The 20604-nt window shown below is 38.9% G+C and overlaps 1 protein-coding gene and 1 long non-coding RNA gene across 14 annotated transcripts in view; one reads left to right on the forward strand and one right to left on the reverse strand.

Annotated features, from left to right (window-relative positions):
* The window catches only part of FHIT (fragile histidine triad diadenosine triphosphatase), a 1423954-nt gene that overhangs the window by 861715 nt on the left and 541635 nt on the right, over window positions 1-20604 (reverse strand). For 3 of the 13 annotated variants that reach the window (XM_045053133.1, XM_045053131.1, XM_045053132.1), the window contains one exon: window positions 2098-2155. The exons of 9 other annotated variants lie outside the window; for them this stretch is intronic. In XM_045053133.1, coding sequence (XP_044909068.1) covers window positions 2098-2116 — 19 coding nt within the window. In that variant the 5' untranslated portion in view covers window positions 2117-2155. Of the gene's footprint in view, window positions 1-2097; window positions 2156-4974; window positions 5224-20604 lie in introns of those variants that run through there. One more of the 13 variants, XM_023249894.2, reaches the window with a different exon arrangement.
* Window positions 13648-20604, forward strand: part of LOC109496488 — a 36123-nt gene continuing 29166 nt past the window's right edge. The window contains exons 1-2 of the long non-coding RNA XR_002740293.2: window positions 13648-13858; window positions 13962-14043. This is a non-coding gene — a long non-coding RNA (uncharacterized LOC109496488). The remainder of the gene's footprint in view (window positions 13859-13961; window positions 14044-20604) is intronic.

The following is a 20604-nucleotide window of genomic DNA, read 5'->3' on the forward strand; positions in this document are numbered from 1 at the left end:
GCTGGCTGCTATAATGTGCCTATACATTCTTCATCCCTCTGACGAGAAGCCCAAATCCTTTCAATCTTTAAAACACAAAACCCAGGGGCGCCTGGGTGGCTCAGTCGGTTGAGAGACCGACTTTGGCTCAGGTTATGATCTCACAGTTTGTGAGTTCAAGCCCCGCGTTGGGATCTGTGCTGACAGCTCAGAGCCTGGAGCCTGCTTTGGATTCTGTGTCTCCCTCTCTCTCTGCCCCTCCCCAACTCATGTTCTGTCTCTCTCTGTCTCAGAAATAAACATTTAAAAAATTAAAATAAATAAAATAAAATAAAACACAAAACCCATTTAAAGATGACAATATGACCATCAATGAGGGCAGGAACGCTATCTATTTTATTCACCAGGCTCCTTGCAATCTTTAAAACACAAAACCCATTTAAAGTTGACAATAGGACCATCAGTGAACGCAGGAACGCTATCTATTTTATTCACCAAGTATTCTCAGATCCTAAAACAGTAACTGGCTTGCCAGATACTTCATAGCTGCTCTTGAAACATTTTTTTCAAATTTTTCAATGAAAATATTTTTCAAATGAATGATAGTATCAGTAATCTGCTCCTTTTCCTTTGCCATACTGGCTGCCTGAGGGATGGAAGTGATGAGAGAATAGTTTGTCTTATGGTACATTTCTGAAAAGTATCCTCCCAAAGAGTGGTTCAAACTGGGACCCTGACACCTATGTTAAAGGATTCTGTGTATTGATAAAATAACCCAAGAGTCTTCTCGCCAGGAGGTCTGTGCTCATTTTCTCAGGAAACCCAAGGGATATATTCTGGCATGTGTAGCTGAGACCATAGAACAGAGTGTGGTACATCAGTTATGTGAATGAAAAGCAGTGTGAGGAGGTTGACTCCAAAAGACGATGATGTTGAAAAGAAAGCAAACAGTTCTGAAAAATCAGCCCACACCTGGTACACAGGAAGACCCAAACGCCTAGCAATACCCTGGCTGATCACACGATGCAGGCTTGTTCTCTTACTTTGATCTGAGAGAATCAGATCTCTTCCCAAAGCCATCAGAGCCCTGCCTTCAGATGACTGGGTCTAGAAGTCCTAGAAAATTCCTGAAATAATGGTAAAACGGTAGCATCGAACCACCACAAGAAGCCTCTTTGGAAACTCTGTTCTAAATTTCTAAGGTGTTGGCTCAGTGTCTCTCTTATGTATTAAAGCCCACCTACGTAGCAAGCCCCACACCAGTCCTACCTACAGACCTGGCCAGGCCCCCTACTTATGTACCTAACACCATCAGTTGAGCTTTGCCAGGAACTTCACCTCCTCTAGATCTCTGGCTTTCTGATCTTTCTAGCCACCTATAATTTGCCCAACATCCCCTCCCACCCCATCCTATCTTGATCTCACTCTGCTTTGCACAGAGTAATTAATCCATTGGTTAATTGGTAGGTTCAATTAATTCATCAATCTCCTGCTTTAGTCTCTGCTGGGATTCTATGACTCTGTGTCTTTAACCTTATTGGAAAGCAGCCACATCTCAGATTTTACCCTCACTTCCTCCCAGGTCATAAAAAAAGGCAGCCCAGAAAGAAGTGGGTAAAAAACAGCTCTCAATCTTTGCCCTCTTGGTATCAGCTTTGAGACACCTGGCCAAGTACAGCCTGTGCTAAGTTTCAAAGAAAAGGCAGATAACTTTGAAGATTTTATTTCACAGGGACAAAAGATAAAAGTCTCTGTCAAGTTGTCATTAGATGCTTAATGCTGTTCGTAGTGGGGTGCTGGGGCTCCCCTCCTCCTCCGTAGACCTCTAGCAGATTAGGTTTGAGAGCCTTAATTTGGGGAAGGATTTACAGCTGTGAAAAGGCATAATATCATTTTGATTTGGGTTGTACTAGGCTGGGGAGGCCAGATTACATTTGTATGAAACTGTATTAGAAGATATGACTGAAGCCACCAAAATCAAATAAAGGGAAAATTTTCCAGGGAGCCTAAAAATAGGGGCCTGCCTTTCCAACGCCCCTACACTGTTTCATTATTATCTCGATTTACACCAGGAGGATCCAAGCAGAAAAACAGAAGGTAGATGGCAAAAATGCTTACGCTTGCCCGACCTGTCCATCCATCAGCCTGTCATAAACCTAACCCAGAGATGGGTTCCCTGGATAAAGAAAAAAAAAATTAATTAACCCTTGGAGAATGTGGAAGTTAGCAGGGGAGAACAACTTATGAATAATGCCCTGCTTTCATCTCCTGAGGTACTGTCTAATTCAGAGTCTCAGAGAAATCCATCAAATAGTCTCTGAAGTTTTACCGGGCCCCGGTCCACCCACCACCGCCATATGCCACCACGTGCATGTGTCACACAGCATCCCCCAGACAACGACTTATGCAGAGAGTGTGCCTTTCCTTCAGAACAATCTTAAAACTATGACTCTCCTCATTTGCACGGCAAACAATGAATTACATTCTGTACCGCAAAAACCCAGCTTCCTCTGTGAGGAAGCATGGAAAACTAGTAGCTGTTGCTTGGAATTGTTTGTATTACACAGTCACACAGACTTGGGCAAATCAGCAGCATCTTCTAGTAGGATTTAAAGACACATAAACTGAACACCATGGGTAGAACTTCTAAAATTGAAAGTATTGTGCCAAAGCCTCTAGATTCAACCAGAATGTGTTGATCACGGGTGGGGAGAACTGGGGGAAGCAGGGCTGTTTTTTATCATCAGAAAAGAACTGTGAACTTCCAGCAGTGGGGGGAAATCATGCTGACAGCTACAAGCATCTGCAAGGGGCTACCTAATTCTCAAACTGTTGGGTCCTCTAAGACTGGCTAGTAGCCACGGAAAATGATGCGTGACGACGACTTCTCTGATTTCTGGCAGGACTTCTGATCTCTCAAGTACCACGGAAGATTGAAAGACCATTTTCCCCACAGGAACCACTTTCAGCGCACGTTTTATATACCTGCACATCTCCTCAGACAGGTAAAATATCACAACTGTCTTAACTCCATAGTGAAAGTTGCACTGGGCCCATGACCAGAGGGCTCAAAGTCTTTGGTTTGGGCACACACAGATGTCTTGATTCACCTGAATAAACAGGTGTTGGTGTAGGAAGGCACCGCTTCTCCAAACGTGGGGCAAAAACACAGTTTCCTCAGGGTCAAAACGTAGTGACAATGGCACAAAATTCAGGTCCTGACTTTCAGATGTGATTTACAGACAAGATTAATCAGATGAAAAATACATCCGAAGTCTCTCAGCTTGATCAAAAGAACTCCCTGGGGATAATTTCTATTTATTAATATATTAATTTATATAATTTATGTATAGCATATCTACAACAAGCTAGTACATATACATGTAAAGATACCTGTTGGTATCTTTATCTTTTTCTCAACCCATGTACACACCTCAGTGTGAATAAGCCTTGTTTCTAATATTCTATGTCATCTAGGAAAAAGTTAAAAAGAAAGTTCTCTTTCTTTTAGGAGCCTGTTCATTTCCCTCACCATCTTCTCAGACAGTATAACAGAGTTTCCTTCGAGACCCCGAGAAAGCAAAGAACCACAGCTTCTATAGCCTTGGAACACTAAGCAAGTTATCAATAACACAGAACCTTGAAATTTGACCTTGAACTCTCTCTTTCTGAGTAGTGGATGTCCTGTGAGCAAAATAGAAGAGAAGAAAGATGGAGTGGGTACAAAGACCTGGCCATTGTGCTCACATTCTAGTTCTCTGAGGTTTCGTTGCCTCCTCTGGAAAATGCCAAATGTAGATTAACACAAACCTAAAATGAAAATCAATCTCCAGGAATAAAATAAATAAATAAAATGGCCTTTAACTCATAGGAAGAAAATGTGCTCAAAATATCCTCACAGATAACTTATTAACCTGCACTAAGATGGCAGGGTGGTAGGCATGGTGGTTAGGAACATGAGGTAGGAGTCATACCACCTGATTCCACATCCAGATCACGTCATTAACTAGCTGTATACTCTGGGCAAATTACTTAACCTCCTTGAGTCTCAGTTTCTCTATCTGTATAAGAAAAATAATAAAAGATGCCATATCACAGAACTATTACATCTCATGATGTATGCAAAGCTGTTAGCATAATACCTAGCCCCACAGTTAGCACACAATCAACATTAGTTACCATTAGAAATACAATTAATAGAGGCGCCTGGGTGGCTCAGGTCATGATCTCGCAGTTCACAAGTTCAAGCCCCATGTCAGGTTGTGTGCTGACAGCTCAGAGCCTGGAGCCTGGTTCGGATCCTGTGTCTCCCTCTCTCTCTGCCCCTCCCCTGCTTGTACTCTGTCTCTCTCTCTCAAAAATAAATAAGAAATTAAAAAATACAATTAATAATAATTGTCCTTAAGTATAAAGAAGTAATATTTACATACTTGCAACCCTCTTGACCTGAGAAACTATATAATCAAGGATCGAAACAGAATTATAAGAAAGACGGAACTGGGTCATGTCCTTCAGATTAATAAAAGTTGCCAGATAAAGCAATCCAAATTTAGAAAAATCTTTTGAGCTATTTTGCAGTAACTATGTCTGCCATCACTTGGGAAAGGGAGATGTACGCTCCTCGCGTTCTGGAGAGCTACTCAGAAATGCTAGCTGACCCCTGACAAACCTTCAGCTTCCCCAGGAACACAGTCATGCAGCTTTTGGGAGTAAGTGAGGGGAAACCATGAGCCCACACCCGAACACGGTCCCGTCTCCATCTGCACGATTTCACCACGAGCCACAGCACGCCTCTGAGGACACCAAGCCCAGCTGCCAGGGAAAGGTTTCAGGCCCAGAGTGGTGCCCCAAAAATTTCCGGTTCAGTGGGAACCTGGGGAATGCTTGGTCTCCCAGCACATGATTTCCTCATATTTCATCACTTTCCAGGCTTTAAACAATTTTAACCTTCCCTCCGGGTGGACACAGAGACAGCTGTGCTCTAAGTGGAAATACCAGATTCCAAGTAGTGTGAGCCGATTTCATCCCGTCCACTGGGCATCCAATTAGTATTGTGACATTGGCCGAGTCCTGACTTCTCTGAGCTTCACTTTCCCCACCTGTAAAATGGGCAAAAGCTGACGTTGGGGGTTGTGAGGAGATGTGCATGTTCCACACAAATGGGTTGGTACAGTTACTAATTTTCAAGGCTTCACTCATTTTCTGAACTGATAAAGGTTGTCAATCTACTCTCACAGCTCTCTCTACAAACAAAACCCAAAACAGAGAAACATTTCCAAAAGCTAACAAATTTGAGAAGGAGGAGGAGGAGGAGGAGGAGGAGGAGGAGGAGGAGGAGGGGAAAATTTGCTGCCACATAAATCGACCAGGGCCAAAGCGACAAGTGGCTTGGGCAAAGCAGTCTGTGTCCACAATTTATTCTTTAATAACTTCTACTGTAATATTTCTGGGGCACATCAAAGGACAATAACAGCCCGAAGTTGGTAATCCCTCTCACATATAAAAACTTTCATTACACAGTGTTAAAGGCATGACTCTGTCTGAGAAATGGGAATCAATAGGAGTTGGCTGCTTTTTTCTCCATCCTATCCCAGGGAAACGACACTGGCTTTTCCTTCCCAGTGAGGCCGCGCTGTGTGGCCAGAGTTTCCTCTGATGGCTGCAGATGAGCAACAAGATGAAAACATCTCTGTGATGAATGGAAAAGGGGAAAAGAATTTCAGTAGCACACATCTCTGTGCCAGAAACCCAGAGTGGGCCATCCTAATTAGCCCTAAATGCTGCTTGTAAACATTGGCTTTGATGTATGTTTAAAAGTCATCGGGATTTGTTCTGACTTGGTCATTTTTGTGCTCTCAGTCATAACAAGATTTTAATTTAAAAAATGGTTTTAATGGCACCCCAAGAGAAAGACAATTTGGGTAAGCTGCGGCAGAGTTTAGTAATACAACCTAAAAAAGTAGTTAGTAGGCAGCCATTAGTTTCCCCCTATTATCTGTAATGCGATTTATTGTCGGAAATTCAAAATTCTTTACAAATGTTCTTACATTCAGCCTGACTATAGGATCCATTTCCTTTAAAGCATCACTTTAGATTCTTTAAAAAGCTAGAATCACCATGTATGCTCCCTTTATTATGAATATATAAAGACTCAAGGCTACTCATAGCATGTCCCTAGTACAAGTCATCAACAAACCACCTCTTGCCAAAGCCAGGGGCCAATTTCAGGTCTCCCTTCATTTAACCACTTAGCAGCATTTGACAATTGGCCACCCCCTCCTTCTTGAACTTTTTTTTTTTTTACACACAACCACCTCCACAGCTTCTCACTCCCTCCACAGCTACCCTGCTCTATCTATCTATCTTTATGATTTTAACAAGATTTGAAACCATCTCATTTATTTTTGTGTATGTTTGTTACCTGACTTCATCCCTTGTACCTAACGAGGAAGTTCCTGGAACATCACAGACACTCCATAAATGTATGGTATCTGACTGACACTTAGCATTTTCTTGCGACAGATAAAAGACTAAAGTTCAGAGGAGTAAAGCAACTTGTCCAGGATTGCAGAGTAATCTGCAAAGGCAGAATTTGAGCTCAAGGCCTCCTAACACAAAACCTATACTTAGGACCATAATACCATGGAAGGGCATGCCTTAGGGTAAAATACCCAAGGGGAGCCGGTTTGTAAACTTTAAGGGGACAGATTGCAAATACTTCGGGGTTTTTGTTTTGGTCCTGGAATCCTGTGCAGAATCAGTTAAGATTTGTGGAATAAACAAATTTTACCTCTGCTCTGAACAACAAGATCTTTGAGGGTAAAGACCAGATGTAGGGCACCTCTCACAGCTAAAACAGTCTGCTGGCCACAATAGGTAGTTGGATTAATTCCTATGTATTGGTCTACTTACCAAGAGGAGGCAGAAGTCTGGGCAATTGTAATTCAGTCAGAAAAGAAGCAAAGGACCAGGAATGGCGAGAAGCTGAAAAATCTATGTTATTCCTTTTCCACTGAAGAGACTCTCTCCAGGTGGAGAAAGTAAGCATCTCCCTAAGTATGAGAGGAGAATAAGGGATCTCACCTTGCTGGCTTCCCGCACTCCTACCCCGCTGAGACAGTCTTTTGGCCACTGCACAAAGAGCCAAAAAGTGACTCCTTCACAGTATGAGAACACTTTTAGCTGTAGGCCACGAGGAGGTTTTCCCTTGGTCTTTTATTCAGTTGTTCACGGAAGGGGACATCCTGTGACCTCATTTTCACTCTGAAGTGAAAGAGAGAGCCAAGTGGCTTCCCACTTCGGGGTTCTGTACAAACTCCCCCTTTGATGGCACCTTTCCACTCCTCTGAGGCAAGGCCCAGGGGAAGAGCACTTTTCCATTTCAAGGAGGGGAGGAGTTGCTTGGGAATGAATCAGTTGCTCCCTGGGAATCCGGGCAGCACCAGGGAAAGGAAAGCAGAAGGAAGGCCCAGTTTCGATCCTCTGAACCATGGCCAGCGACTCCCTTCATTAAAAGTCATTCTCATCAGGGGAAAGGCACTTAGGAAAAAAATGCAGTGGCTCAGCAATATGAATGGGACACTTGGACAGAAGACATTTCAATATGGCTGTTTTGATAGCACCACTGTGAGGCAGTCATTGTGATGATGGCATGAAACTATTTGGAAGTTTAGTCCTCAACCTGGAGAAATGTGTAAGGGAATAATTTGGATCAATAATAATAATTTTTATTTGCCGGTTTACTTGTTTTTTGTCCTTCTCCTGGAAGACAATGACTATACCTGTCTTAACTCTCATTGCATCCCTAGTGCCCAGCGTGGTACCTTGCACATAATTACTTATTGAAACAAATAAAAGACTGCTACTGGTATGAGGCCTCTTCCTCCTCCTCCCATCATTCCTACTGCCTATGCCCAATGCTTATACATGGTAGGCACATAATAATTGGTCGAAAAAAAGGAACTGCCACCATCACTACTACCATTATGGCTATATCACTACTACTACTACTACTGCAACCCCCACTGAGTGATCCTGTTGGCCCTCCATTAAAAAACCAATTGCAAGAATTATGCTGGGGTTATTTCAATTATCATCCCCACTTTACAGATGAGATCATAGGCACAGGGAAGTAAAGTACCCTAAGACACACATGCAATATGTGATAGAACGGGAATAATAAGAATGTTGTTATTATGAATCTTGGCCAAATAAACTGGGAGAAATGAGGAAAAGGCTGAGGGTTAAGAAGAAGGTTGTACTTAATTCCTCTATTTTGGTCTCTTCAGTACTTCCTTTCACTGAAAGAAACCAGGGATTCTTGAAGAAATGGCAGATTGCAGATCTGACACAGGAAATGGACACGATGAATGAGGAAAGTTTGTCATAGGAAGCTATCAAAGCCTACTGGAGTCATGTCAAAAGGACTTGGAGCCAACTTGAAAGGGGCTCCTACTGACCAAAGATCAATCAATTTCAACATTAAAAGAACTTTGAAGGTGGTAGAATGAAACAGATCTAATGCATAAAAATCCATGAGTTCATAATGGTATGAAAAATAATCATTGGTCACCTTTAGAAGTTGTTAGGGTACCAACTCACAATTCAGAAAATATATAAATAAAGGAAAATGGTTAAACATCTACCCTAACTTTCCTGTATGGACCACATTTAGGAATCAAAAGTTCCATATAAAGGAACCACATTAATATGAGCATGAGGAATGACCATTAGAAAATCACCATCTGCAACTCTTAATGAAATAATGGTTCTAGGCAACCACTATATATGGCTCCTAAAACATTAGCTTAAAGCTTGATAGGGAACTTGATATTGAAGGGATCAGACTAACAACACCTGAATCTATAAGTCAATCATAAACTAACTAAAAGTGGAATGACCAGACATTACATCAGTGTTTCCCAAACTTTGAAGCACATTAACATCACTTGGCCAGGGAAGGAGGCAGAGGCAGCTCTTAAAAATCCCAATGTTCAGGTCACATTCCATATCAATTAAACCATAATGTCTGGGATAGTAATCAAGCATCAGGTTTTTTTTCTCCCCTTTATTTAAACATTTGTTGGATGATTCCAATGTGAAGCCAAGTTTGGGAACCACTGTATTTTATGGCGCATGGTGTGATGCAGTAGGAGATACACAGTGTCCCCTATGATATGTTACTACCTAACAACCTCTAAATCTAACTAAATATCTATTACAAATATGAAGAATAAAGAAACATTCAAACAATGGCATCAGAAGGAAATAATTAGCAATCCAAAGCGTAGGAGAAAAAATGGAGAAAAAAAGGCCTATTTTTTTTTTCAACAAATGGCATCTTTAAAAATGGTGGTGGCAGGTGCCTTTCTTAAACCATGGCTGGAAGGAAGAGTTATGTTTCTGGCTCTGAAGGAACAACTTATATCAGACTAATCCTCCAGCAGAAAACAATCATAATGATGCATGGAATAAAAAATAAGACTGTTTGAAAGCATTGGAGAACCACCAAGGCAACCAGGATTTAAGCAGGAAATGAAAGCTCATTAAAGTCAGCCCTATATTTACAGCAGCTTTTTTATCCTAAGGGCATCTGTTAATTTGCATTGTGGGGATATTCACCAAGTAGAAAGCAGCAACCTATAGCTTGCAGCAGCTTCTCTGTGTTGAAGAGATAAAACTTGAAGTTAAGGGCTATAGAAGCAGCAGCTAGGACTTGAGGGGCTAAGATTTCTGAGAAAGGGGGACCACAGAGAAGTGACCTCAAAATTCCCAATTCAAATATCCCCTCCAGATATGTGCACATCCCTAAGCTACAAATGTGTGGAGTGGGGGGGGGGGGGGGGGGAAGCTGAGCAAAAATCAGTTGCTAAGAGACTAAATAGCTTAGGAATAATTTTGTCAATCCAGAAATGATTGGAAGACAAACACTGGAATTTAGAACCTGCTAAGGACAAAGGACCACGGTAAACATCCCAGACACTCAGCTAAGAAACTCTGAGGACTTGAGTTGTTAGAACAAATGGGAAATAAACCAGACACAGCCTCGAAAAAAAAAAAAAAATCTCATTTGTTGATTAGATCAACATGACCCGTTCATACCGCATCCACCTGACAGAAAATTAACATCTCTCTGAAAGAAGATAATAAAATCTACATGAAAGGAAATACTAACAGGAACTAGAGGGAATTATTCAGGCAGAAGAAAACATTCCCAGATGAAAGCACAGAATGTGGAATGCAGTGAAAAGTACCAGATTGGGGTAAATATGTGGGGAAGTGCTAAATAAATAAGATCGTTTAAAGTAAAAATGTCTTGGGGTGGGATTGCATTACACAGCAACAATAACACAGAAGAGGAGACAGTATAGGTGGCAAATGAATGTATTATAGGTTTCCTAAAACCAAAATAAGAACTTAAGAGACAGACTGTCAGACTGGATTAATAAAATAAATCACAAAAGACAAACTTTAAGTAAACCAGAAAGAATGTTAAACTGTCTTTCTTTATGGATGACATGATCATGTGTGTAGAAAAGCTTAAACAACTGCAAAAAGACTAAGAGAACTAATAAATGAATTTAACAAGTCAAAGGTAATGAAGGCAACATACAGAAACCAATACTATTTCTAACATAAGCAATGAATAATTAGAAAATAAAACTAAAAGTATAATTCCATTACTATGCCACTCCAAAACATGAAATCCATGTAAGACCTTTGCACTAAAATCTACAAAACATTGTAAAAAGAAATTATAGAACTAAATAAATGGTAAGATTTAGTATATTCGAGATTGAAAGATTCAATATTGTCAAAATGGCATTTCTCTCACAATTCAATCTAAAGATTCAATGCAATTCCAATCAAAACCACATGACTTTTTGTAGAAACTGACAAACTGATTATAATTTATATGAAATGCAAATGAACTAAAACAGACAAAGGCAATTTTAATACATAAGTACAGAATTGGAGAACTAAAACTACTTGATTTTAAGACTGACTATAAAGCCACACCAAGCAAAACTGTGTGTTATTAATGAAAGAAGAGATAAATTAATCAAGTAAACAGATGGATAGTCTAGAAATAGACCCACACATAAATGGTTAATCGATTTTTGACAAAGATGTCAGGGCAATTCAATGATGGAATAGAATATTTTTGGTAAATAGTGCTAGAACTAGATATTCATACTGGGGGGAAGGCCAGAGGAAAGAATACTGACTCTTACCTTATACCATATACAAATATTACCTCAGAATAGATCATAGACCACACATTTAGAAGAAATCATGGGAAAAAATATTTGTATACTTGGAGTAGACTCAGATTCCTTAGAAAGGATCAAAAAACATGAAAGACCAACATTTAAAACTTCATTTAAAACTTCTGCATTTTAAAAGTCACTGCCCTGCAACAGAAGAAAATATCTGCAATATACATATGTGAGAAAGGACTTGTATCCAGAATACATAAAGAACTCCTACAACTCAACAAAAAAGGAGAAAACAAAGCCAGATATTTGAAAACACCGGACAAAAGAAATTATATCAATGGCAAATAACTACATGAAGAGGTGTTCAATATCATCAAGAATCACAAACCAAAACCACAAAGAGATAACTATACACACCCATTAGAACAATTAAAATTTAAAAGAGTGACCTTGCCAAAGGTTTGCAAGAATGTAGAGCAATTGGAATGCTCATAAAGGGATAGTGTGAATTTAAAAAAAAAAGGCACAACCACTTTAGAAAACTGTTAGTTTCTTTAAAATTTTACAAATATCCATAATATATGACTCAGGCATTTCACTGTAAAGTTTTTATTTATCCAGAGAAATGAAAGTATGTCCACACAAATATTTGTGCACAAATATTCATTCAATAAATGAATATTGAATGAAAGCAGTTTCATGCAAATGAAAGCAGTTTCATGCAAAATAATCCAAATCTGTAAACAACGTTTAAGTAAACTAACAAATGAATGCATAGAATGAATGAATGAATAACACAAAATGTAAAATGCCCATATAATGGAATACCAATGAGTGATAAAAGGAAACAAACTACTAATACTTGCAAACACCTACATGACTTTCCAAATCATTATGGTCAATGAAACCAGACATAAAAGAGTATATATTGTATGATTCAATTATTAAACATTCTAGAAAATGAAAAATAATCTCTGATGATAGTAAACAAATCAATTGTTGCCTGAAAGCTGGGTCCAGTGGGAGGGAATAACTGCAATCTGACATGAGTAAACTTTTCATGGCAATAGAAATGTTCCATATCTTGATGGCATAGGTAGTTTCATGGGTGCATACTTCTTTTAAAATCCATTGAACTATACACACTATAAATGGGTACAGTTAATTATATACAAATTATATCTCAGTAAATTGATTTTTTAAAAAGTGGTTGAATTTCCCCAAAAGTAGCCAGACCAAAAATATGACATGTTGTATTATTGCATTTATATAATGTGAAAAAATGGGCAAGATCAATCTATGATAATAGAACAATGTCTATGTTGGAACGCAGGTGTACATGTAATGACTGGAAAATGTCTAGGTGTTAGTAATGTTCTGTATCTTTATCTAAGTAGTAGTCACATGGGCTGTTCATTTTTAAACATTCATTGATCACTTAATGTGTGCACTTCTGGTGTTTTTTTGGTGTAATTCAAAAAAATTAAAAGTATGTGACTTCTAGGAATTAAAAAAACTTAAGAGACATAGCTACCATATTCAATGTGAAGATGTTTTATGGCTTGTGATTTGAAAATTTCAACTGAAAAAAATTTTGAGGGAATGGAGGAAAACTGAACATGGATTATTAGATATTAAAGAATCATTGTTCACTTCACTGCATGTGTGCTATAGTTTCTTTTGAATTCTTTATCTGTTAAAGAAACACAAAAATGTATTTATAGGTGAAATGATATGGTGAACAGGATTCACTATAAAATATTACAGAAAAAAATATGCATGTGTACTCGATGATGGGATGTTGATCATCATGGAAGCTGGACGACAGGCTCATGGGAGTCCATTATACTATTCTCTTGACTCTTATTTATATATATATGTAAATATATACATATGTATAATATGTGTATAATATAATACATATATGTATATTTATATATTATATTATAATATTCACATAATATATATTATATTATTCACATATATTTTATGGAATATTCATGTATATTTTGAAAAGTAAAGATAAATTAAAAGCAAGGGCAAGGTTCAGGGATGTCATACAGGATCAAAGAGCGTGTGAAGATGTCTACTGTGCCTGTGACCAATATCTTCTTCTTTGTGCTCTAAAGATCAAAATATCTACAGCATCAAAATGCTCTGTTCCTGAACACACATGGCAAGAAATTTCTCAGGGGTCCAGAAACACGACAAGTAGGAATAGAATGAAATTTAAGAGAGCCCAATTAGGTCCTGAATGACAGCCAGGCAGATATATGATGACAAACAGTGCCCTTCCTCCAGGGACTGATCTATTTTGAGTCCAAAGTGAGGAAAGTGAGTGCATATTATCCAGGGGATTTTTATCCAATGTTCTTCTGGTCCTTAGTTACCTAAACCTAAAGCCTACCCTGGTATTGGAAAGGGAAGAATATGATAGGTACCCAAAAGACAGATTATGATGGTATGAGTTGGAATCCTGACAGGAAGAGGTCACAATCATCTTTGAAGAGAATTAAATGAAAGAACTACTCTCAGAGGTGCAGGTAGTTAAGGATAAGTTAAGGATACCCAGACCCCCGGAACTAGCTGCAGCAGGATGCTTCTGTCATCCTGGGCTGAAAAGGGAAAAGGGCAAGACTATGTTACCAGAGCCTTATGAGGTAAGAGGGATGGGGACTACCACCATAAGGTAGATCCATGCTGGGATGTAGACCTCAGCACCTTCTCACCTCTCTCTCCTCCCATTCCCTCATGTCTCTCCAGGATCTCCATTGACCAAAGCAAACTGAAACAAGCAACAGTCATGGGAGTCCAGGTAACGCAGTCCATAGAGGCCAGACTTCTGGTGAGTCTTCTCACCCAGACAGAGCAGAGATAGTTGCCCAATAGACTATGGAGATGGGGTGGAGAATAACCAGCACAACCCCCCCACCCAAAAGGAGGATTTATACCACATTGGAATACTTTGGGTCTTCAAATCTGTAAATAGAACTGATGGCATTTTGGCAAAATCTCAAATTCAGTCAGACCTGTGGTTTCAGAACAATGAGTGAGCAAAGACTGTTTCACAATATACACACAGGGCATTGGGTTAAGGAGCTACTCCTGCTCTAAGACTTGAACTTCTAAAATTAAACAAATTCCCTTCATATTAAACATTTCTGAATTAAATGCACAGAGAAGTATAGAAAATGGATTGCATCTTCCACAGAGATTTAACCATCACTTTATGAAAGAGCAGAATTCAAAACAAAGTTACCACAAGTAGAAATGCAACTCCAAGCCCAGACAAGGAGGGGCATCATCTTGTCCTGGCCCATTAGGCCCTTGTGGACTGGCATTTCCTTTCCTTCCCATGGGCACCTCCGAGTACTCTCCAGGAGTGTGGGAGCTTGTCTTTGTTGGTGATGCCAACACTGCTCCCTCCCACCATGGGCTTTGCATCTGCTGCTTCCTCCACCCTCAGTATGCTCTCTTCCCTTCCCCTCTTGTTAACTCCTACCTCAGCTCAACTGTCACTTCCCAAGGGAAGCTGTCCCAACTTTCCTACACATACTTCCATAGCATCTGGAACTTTCCTCCATGGAATCACTTCCACATATTTTGGTATGACTGCTTGATAGCCTGTCTACCTCACTGAAGTGTTAGTTGCACATGGCAAACACCATGTTTGCCTTATGTGCCATGACATTTCCAGGGCCTCACGTACTACTTGGAGGCACTCAGTTCTTGTTGAATAAGTAAGTCCTCAGTATAAAAGAACATTTTTTCCATTCAAGGGACAGTTTGAGCTTTTCAATTGTTTTCTTTTAACATACAACACAATTTTGTGGGGTTTTTTTCCAGAATTAAATTACTGGGAACTCTCAATTATCTGATTGTCCCCCTCTCCTTTTTTTCTTATACCCCTTATAAGAAAATAATCTTTAATGAGGGTTTTTTTAAGCAATGTACAAATTATGCTTAGGATTCATTTATATCCAACTTGATCTCATAGTACTAGTTTTGTACTGCCACTCTAAGACATTCCTTACAGGCACTCCAGGCAAGAAAGACTTAACCACATCCTCTGGATTCCATTTAAAGTGCAAGAAGAGACACATGCACCCCAATGTTTATAGAAGCACTATCAACAATAGCCAAAGTATGGAAAGAGTCCAAATGTCCATCAATGGATGAATGGATAAAGAAGATGTGGTATATATATACAATGGAGTATTACTCAACAATCAAAAAGAATGAAATCTTGCCATTTGCAACTATGTGGATGGAACAGGAGGGTATCGTGCTAAGTGAAATTAGTCAGTCAAAGAAAAACAAATATCATATGACTTCACTCATATGAGGACTTTAAGAGACAAAACATGATAAGGGAAGGGAAACAAAAATAATGTAAAAATGGGAGGGGAACAAACACATAAGAGACTCAAATATAGAGAACAAACACACAGTTGCTGGAGGGGATGTGGGAGGGGGGATGGGCTAAATGGGTAAGGGGCATTAAGGAATCTATTCCTGAAATCATTGTTGTACTATATGCTAATTTGGATGTAAATTAAAAAATAATAAAATTTAAAAAATAAAATGCAAGAAGGTAGCCACATAATTCTTTAGGGATTTTAACAAGGGTTAAAACCCAAAGGACTTCAAAAATCTCAAATATCTAGAATGATTGGCTATATTCTTCACTGAGCTTTTATTGGAACTCAATTCCGCTTAAAAAAAAAATAAAGAGTTCTTAATTTTATTGATTCTCAGGGTAAGCAACACATCCTTCTATATTCTTTTGTCTAGGTGCTTAAATACCTTTTTATGGCTAATAAAACTAATCAAGTTTCTTTTTCTTTTTAATGTTTAATTATTTTTGAGAGAGGGAGGAGGGGCAAAGAGAGAGGTGGGGACAGAGGACACAAACTGTAAGATCATGACCTGAAATGAAATCAAGAGTTGGATGCTTAACTGACTGAGCCACACAGGTGTCCCCAGTTAGTCAAATTTCAACTTCATTTTTTTATCCAATTCAAAATCTACTTGCCATTTATGTCAGGTGCTGCTTCTATGTGTGTTCTTTCTGCGCTTTCTTTATCCTTGAACCCTGTAAAGCTTAGCATGGTGAACCATGCTTGCAGGCACTCAAAAAGGGTAGGATGAATGGGCGCAGACATCTGTTGAACAGTTAGTATGTATTAGCCACTGGACAAGGAGTTTTAATAGTAACAAGAGCAATGACCAACCTCTAGTGAGGATTTTATGTGGCAGGTGTTGTGCTAATGTACCAACTATATATATATACATCATCTCACGATCCTCCCAATAATCTAGTGAGATGAGTTATTCTGCCCAGACACAGAGAGATTAAGTAATTTCTTAAGGGTTACACAGCCAGAGCTGGGATTCATTTCCAAGCTTTTAACAGTTGCCTTCACCCTTGCCCCTCTTGATCTACCTCATTTAATCCTGACCATCCAAGAAGCAGGAAGATGGTGTTCAAAACTTTTACACATAAACCATACTAAAAGTGAAATGCTATGTAGAGCCTCATATCAGGTAGAAAGAAGAGAGGCTTTTCTGAGCTTATCAAGGGGTGAAGAACGAGGAATCCATCCAAGTGCCCCAAGTTCTAGTTGTAGCAATCTCTGCAGCAAAATGTGAGAAATGCTGTTATAAATTAAGAAATTGGAGTTGAAGTACCAAGAAATCTGCCCAAGTTTAATCACCAAATAAATAACAGAGCAGTAATTTAAACCTTGATTAGCTTGACTCCAGTGTAGACTTCTACACATGGACAGATGGATTTTGCCAGAATAGTTATTTCTCAAAACATATTAAAACTAACCCCAAATTCTGCACTTCCAATGCAAGGAAAGATTTAGAGGTTCACACAGTAAGTATTCCAAATTACCCAAGATAAAATACACCAGAAGACACTATTTATTTATTAAAGAAACACTAAAGTACATCCTAACTGTACTAAGCTAAATCCTAGATCCAGGATCACAAATGCAAAAAGGAATTTTAATAAAACTAAGTCACTTGTGTTCTTAATGTCCATGCATATGCTGTGAATATATATCCTTGTGTACAGATTTTTAAATATATCCATATTTTCTTCTGCCACAAAATCAACAATGACCACCTTACTTCTTCGGCATCATCACTCCATTATACTCATTTCATACGTCAATGGTAATGGCATCCGCAATAAGTCACCCACACCAGAAAGAACAAATTCACTGGTGTGATATATTTCCCTCCTCTGTAAAAAGTCCTTACGAATTCTCATTTGAATCCTCTGATACCTTTAAGATTTAGAATCTATATTCTTTATTTTTTTAATGTTTATTTTTGAGCGTGGGGAGGGTCAGAGAGAGGGAAGGCACAGAATCCGAGGCGGGCTCCAGGCTCTGAGCTGTCAGCACGGAGCCCAATGCAGGGCTCGAACTTAGGAACCACGAGATCATGACCTGAACCAAAGTCGGATGCTTAAGCAACTGAGTCAGGCACCCCTAGAATCTATATTCTGTTTGTACTTGTGAGAATATCTACCAAATTTGGAACAATCCACCAGGACTCTTAAAGGTATGCTTCTAAAGCATGGTCCTCACCAAAACAATACTCTGTGATCAAACATGTTTGGACAATGTCATACACTATATGCCCATTTTGGAAATTCACAATATACATACACTAAAGGGTTTGAGAAGATCCCAAGGCAAGTAAGATTTGGTAAATGGACATGAATTTCCAAAACATATTTCACTAGGAACCAGTTTTATTTCAAATAATTCCTCCTGCTATCCTGGGGACCATATTTTAGGAAATGCTATACTGGAGGAAAGGTGTTCTAGAATAGATCGGTTTGGGGAGATTGAAAAAGATAAAATTGAACTGTTCTCTCTCTGACAACCCCATTGTATCCAACACTTTTCCTCATAGGTGTCTGTCTCACCCTAATGCTTTTGTTTTCTGATTACTTTAAACCTTGGAAGAAATGGAAGAAAATAGAAAATGGGAGAAATGGAAAAGGAAGAAAATAGAAAAAATGAGAAAAATAATTTTTAATAACTTACTTTATAGTCTGAAATACTGACATTTTGAAATAAATTTATTAATGTTAGTTCCAAAGGCAAATTATTTTACTGAAAAAATGATTCAGTTAGTCCAAACAGATGCCTCTATTTATTGATATATGTTAAACACTTGGGCATGTACTTAGGAGCTCTCTATATATCATTGCTATTTAGAAATGAACATACAGATACACCTTTATGTAACAAGTATGCTGAACAAGCATAATTCATAACATAAAACTTTTATTTTCTTTCCCACTGTCCCTCTAAACTTGTCTATCATTAGGTGTTAATGATCTTCCTCTGCCCTTGGATAAAAAAACTCTAGCAGGCCCATGGGTTTGCTTTTCACAGGTAATAGACAGTTCTAGAACCACTTCAAGTTATAAACAGAAATGCCACAACAATGTATTATGCAAACGTCTGTCCTCCCCTTCCCAGTCTGGCCCTGCTTCCATCTAGAAGCCTACAATAGGATGATGGCCATGGTGATTTTCTCCTTTTCCCCCCTACTGTCCCTGCCATTCCCTCACCCTACTAGCTAATGTTCTGACTCTTCCAAGGTTGAAGAAATCAAGGGACAGGTGAGCTCTTCCTTGTGCCGGTTCTGTTATAAGCTGGCTTTGCTCTCTCTAGGCCTGTAGTGCATGGATATGTATAAAGAGTTGGCTGTGTATCTGTATGTCTGTAAGAGCTGATGGTTAAAATTTTTGGGGAGTTTTCACAGACAATGAGAGGGTCCCTGCAGGGTCCTTCTCTCAGACAGTTCATTGGACCTCTAGACTCTTCTCTAGGTTGTTCTTTGTGAACCCCTTCCTGAGTCCCAAGGATCTAGCAATCTGCCTTGAACCTCATATGTTGTGGTTGATCCCCTGACCCTTTCACCTACCAGATTTGACTAGATTCAAAGCAACTCATTGGCTCTGTCCTCTGCAGTCTGGATCTGGTCCCTAAGAAGCACTTAACTATCTCGTGCTCTGACAAAGACTGGAAAAGCAGACTGATTCTCAAGCATCAGCACACCTGTCCTACCACTCACATAGCTGACCAGCTTGTCTTTGATTTCCCTTCTAGATTTCCTAGGATGAGTCAGATACTGATGTACAGGCCACTCTAAATATCTCAGACCCGACGCAGGCATCAGGCCTCTCGGTTCTCCAACTGCAAGAAACATAATTCAGAACTCTCTGATTAGTCCTCTTGATGATGCCTTTCTGGGCTTGAGGTTACAAAACAGTACTCACCACTATTTCTCCCAGCAGCATGATGACAACTCACTGCATGACCATAGCTCTTTCCAAAGAAATTTCTTCTCTAACCCCCTGTTGACTTTTAAATATGCAAAAAACATGGAACAGACTCATGCTGAAATTCTGCAAATGCGATATTGTAGACCCAAAATAATTCTCTAATAGTCTAATCATCATGGGCTGTCAAAAAATAAAACATCTGAGACCTATTCACAGTAGAATATAAGACACTTTCAGATTCAATTCCTTACAAGAGTTTTTCATCTCTTTATGTTCAAGGATCTACAAATGCTCATTCAGCAAATGGGATAGTTGGGTCTTTTGACAGCTATCCTATAGATGCCTCAGTGAAAACTAAGACAAGAGGAGACCCATTCTAACATCCTGTGCATCCTACACATATATGTGTGTTTGTAGTTTAAATGCAGTTTCTCTAACAACTTCCACTATTTAAGAATGATATAAGAGCCTCAGGACTCCCTAAATTCAACAATAATTTCCAGGTCTCACTGACGACTGCTGATTCGGATGGATGGTCATCATTATGAAAGACTTTACAACCAACGGCTTACCTTGAGAATTTTCCAATTCATATGTTCCCAGATTAGAATAAATAAAACCTACTTGAAATATGTGGACTTAAAATAGCCTTTCAACATATTCCTCACACATTAAATTACTCTCAAATTACTAGCTATTAGTGACATTCCTGATAGTGCCCTAGATTTTTCAACTTTTCCAACAGCCCAGATGGTCAGAAAGAACTTTACCAAATTTGTATCATCATTTTTAATGGAATGATTTTAAATATTCTTTTAATAATCAGCTCAGAGTTATATTGGAAGAAAACTACTTACCAGTATTTGCAACTAAGAGAATAATTACCTGGATAAACTAGAAAATTCCTAGTGTTTATAGTCGAAATGAAAAATAATATAGGGCCAAGGATGTAAAAATCATACATGTATATTTTTACATATTTTTTTAAATCACAAATTGGGAAACATGGTATAAATCTAGTTACTTCTGTCTACATCCATTTGAAAGAATTCCATAAATTCCCTAAGACTAAAAAAATAATTCTCT

This window comes from Felis catus, chromosome A2, assembly GCF_018350175.1.
Source record: "Felis catus isolate Fca126 chromosome A2, F.catus_Fca126_mat1.0, whole genome shotgun sequence".
Lineage (NCBI taxonomy): Eukaryota > Metazoa > Chordata > Mammalia > Carnivora > Felidae > Felis > Felis catus.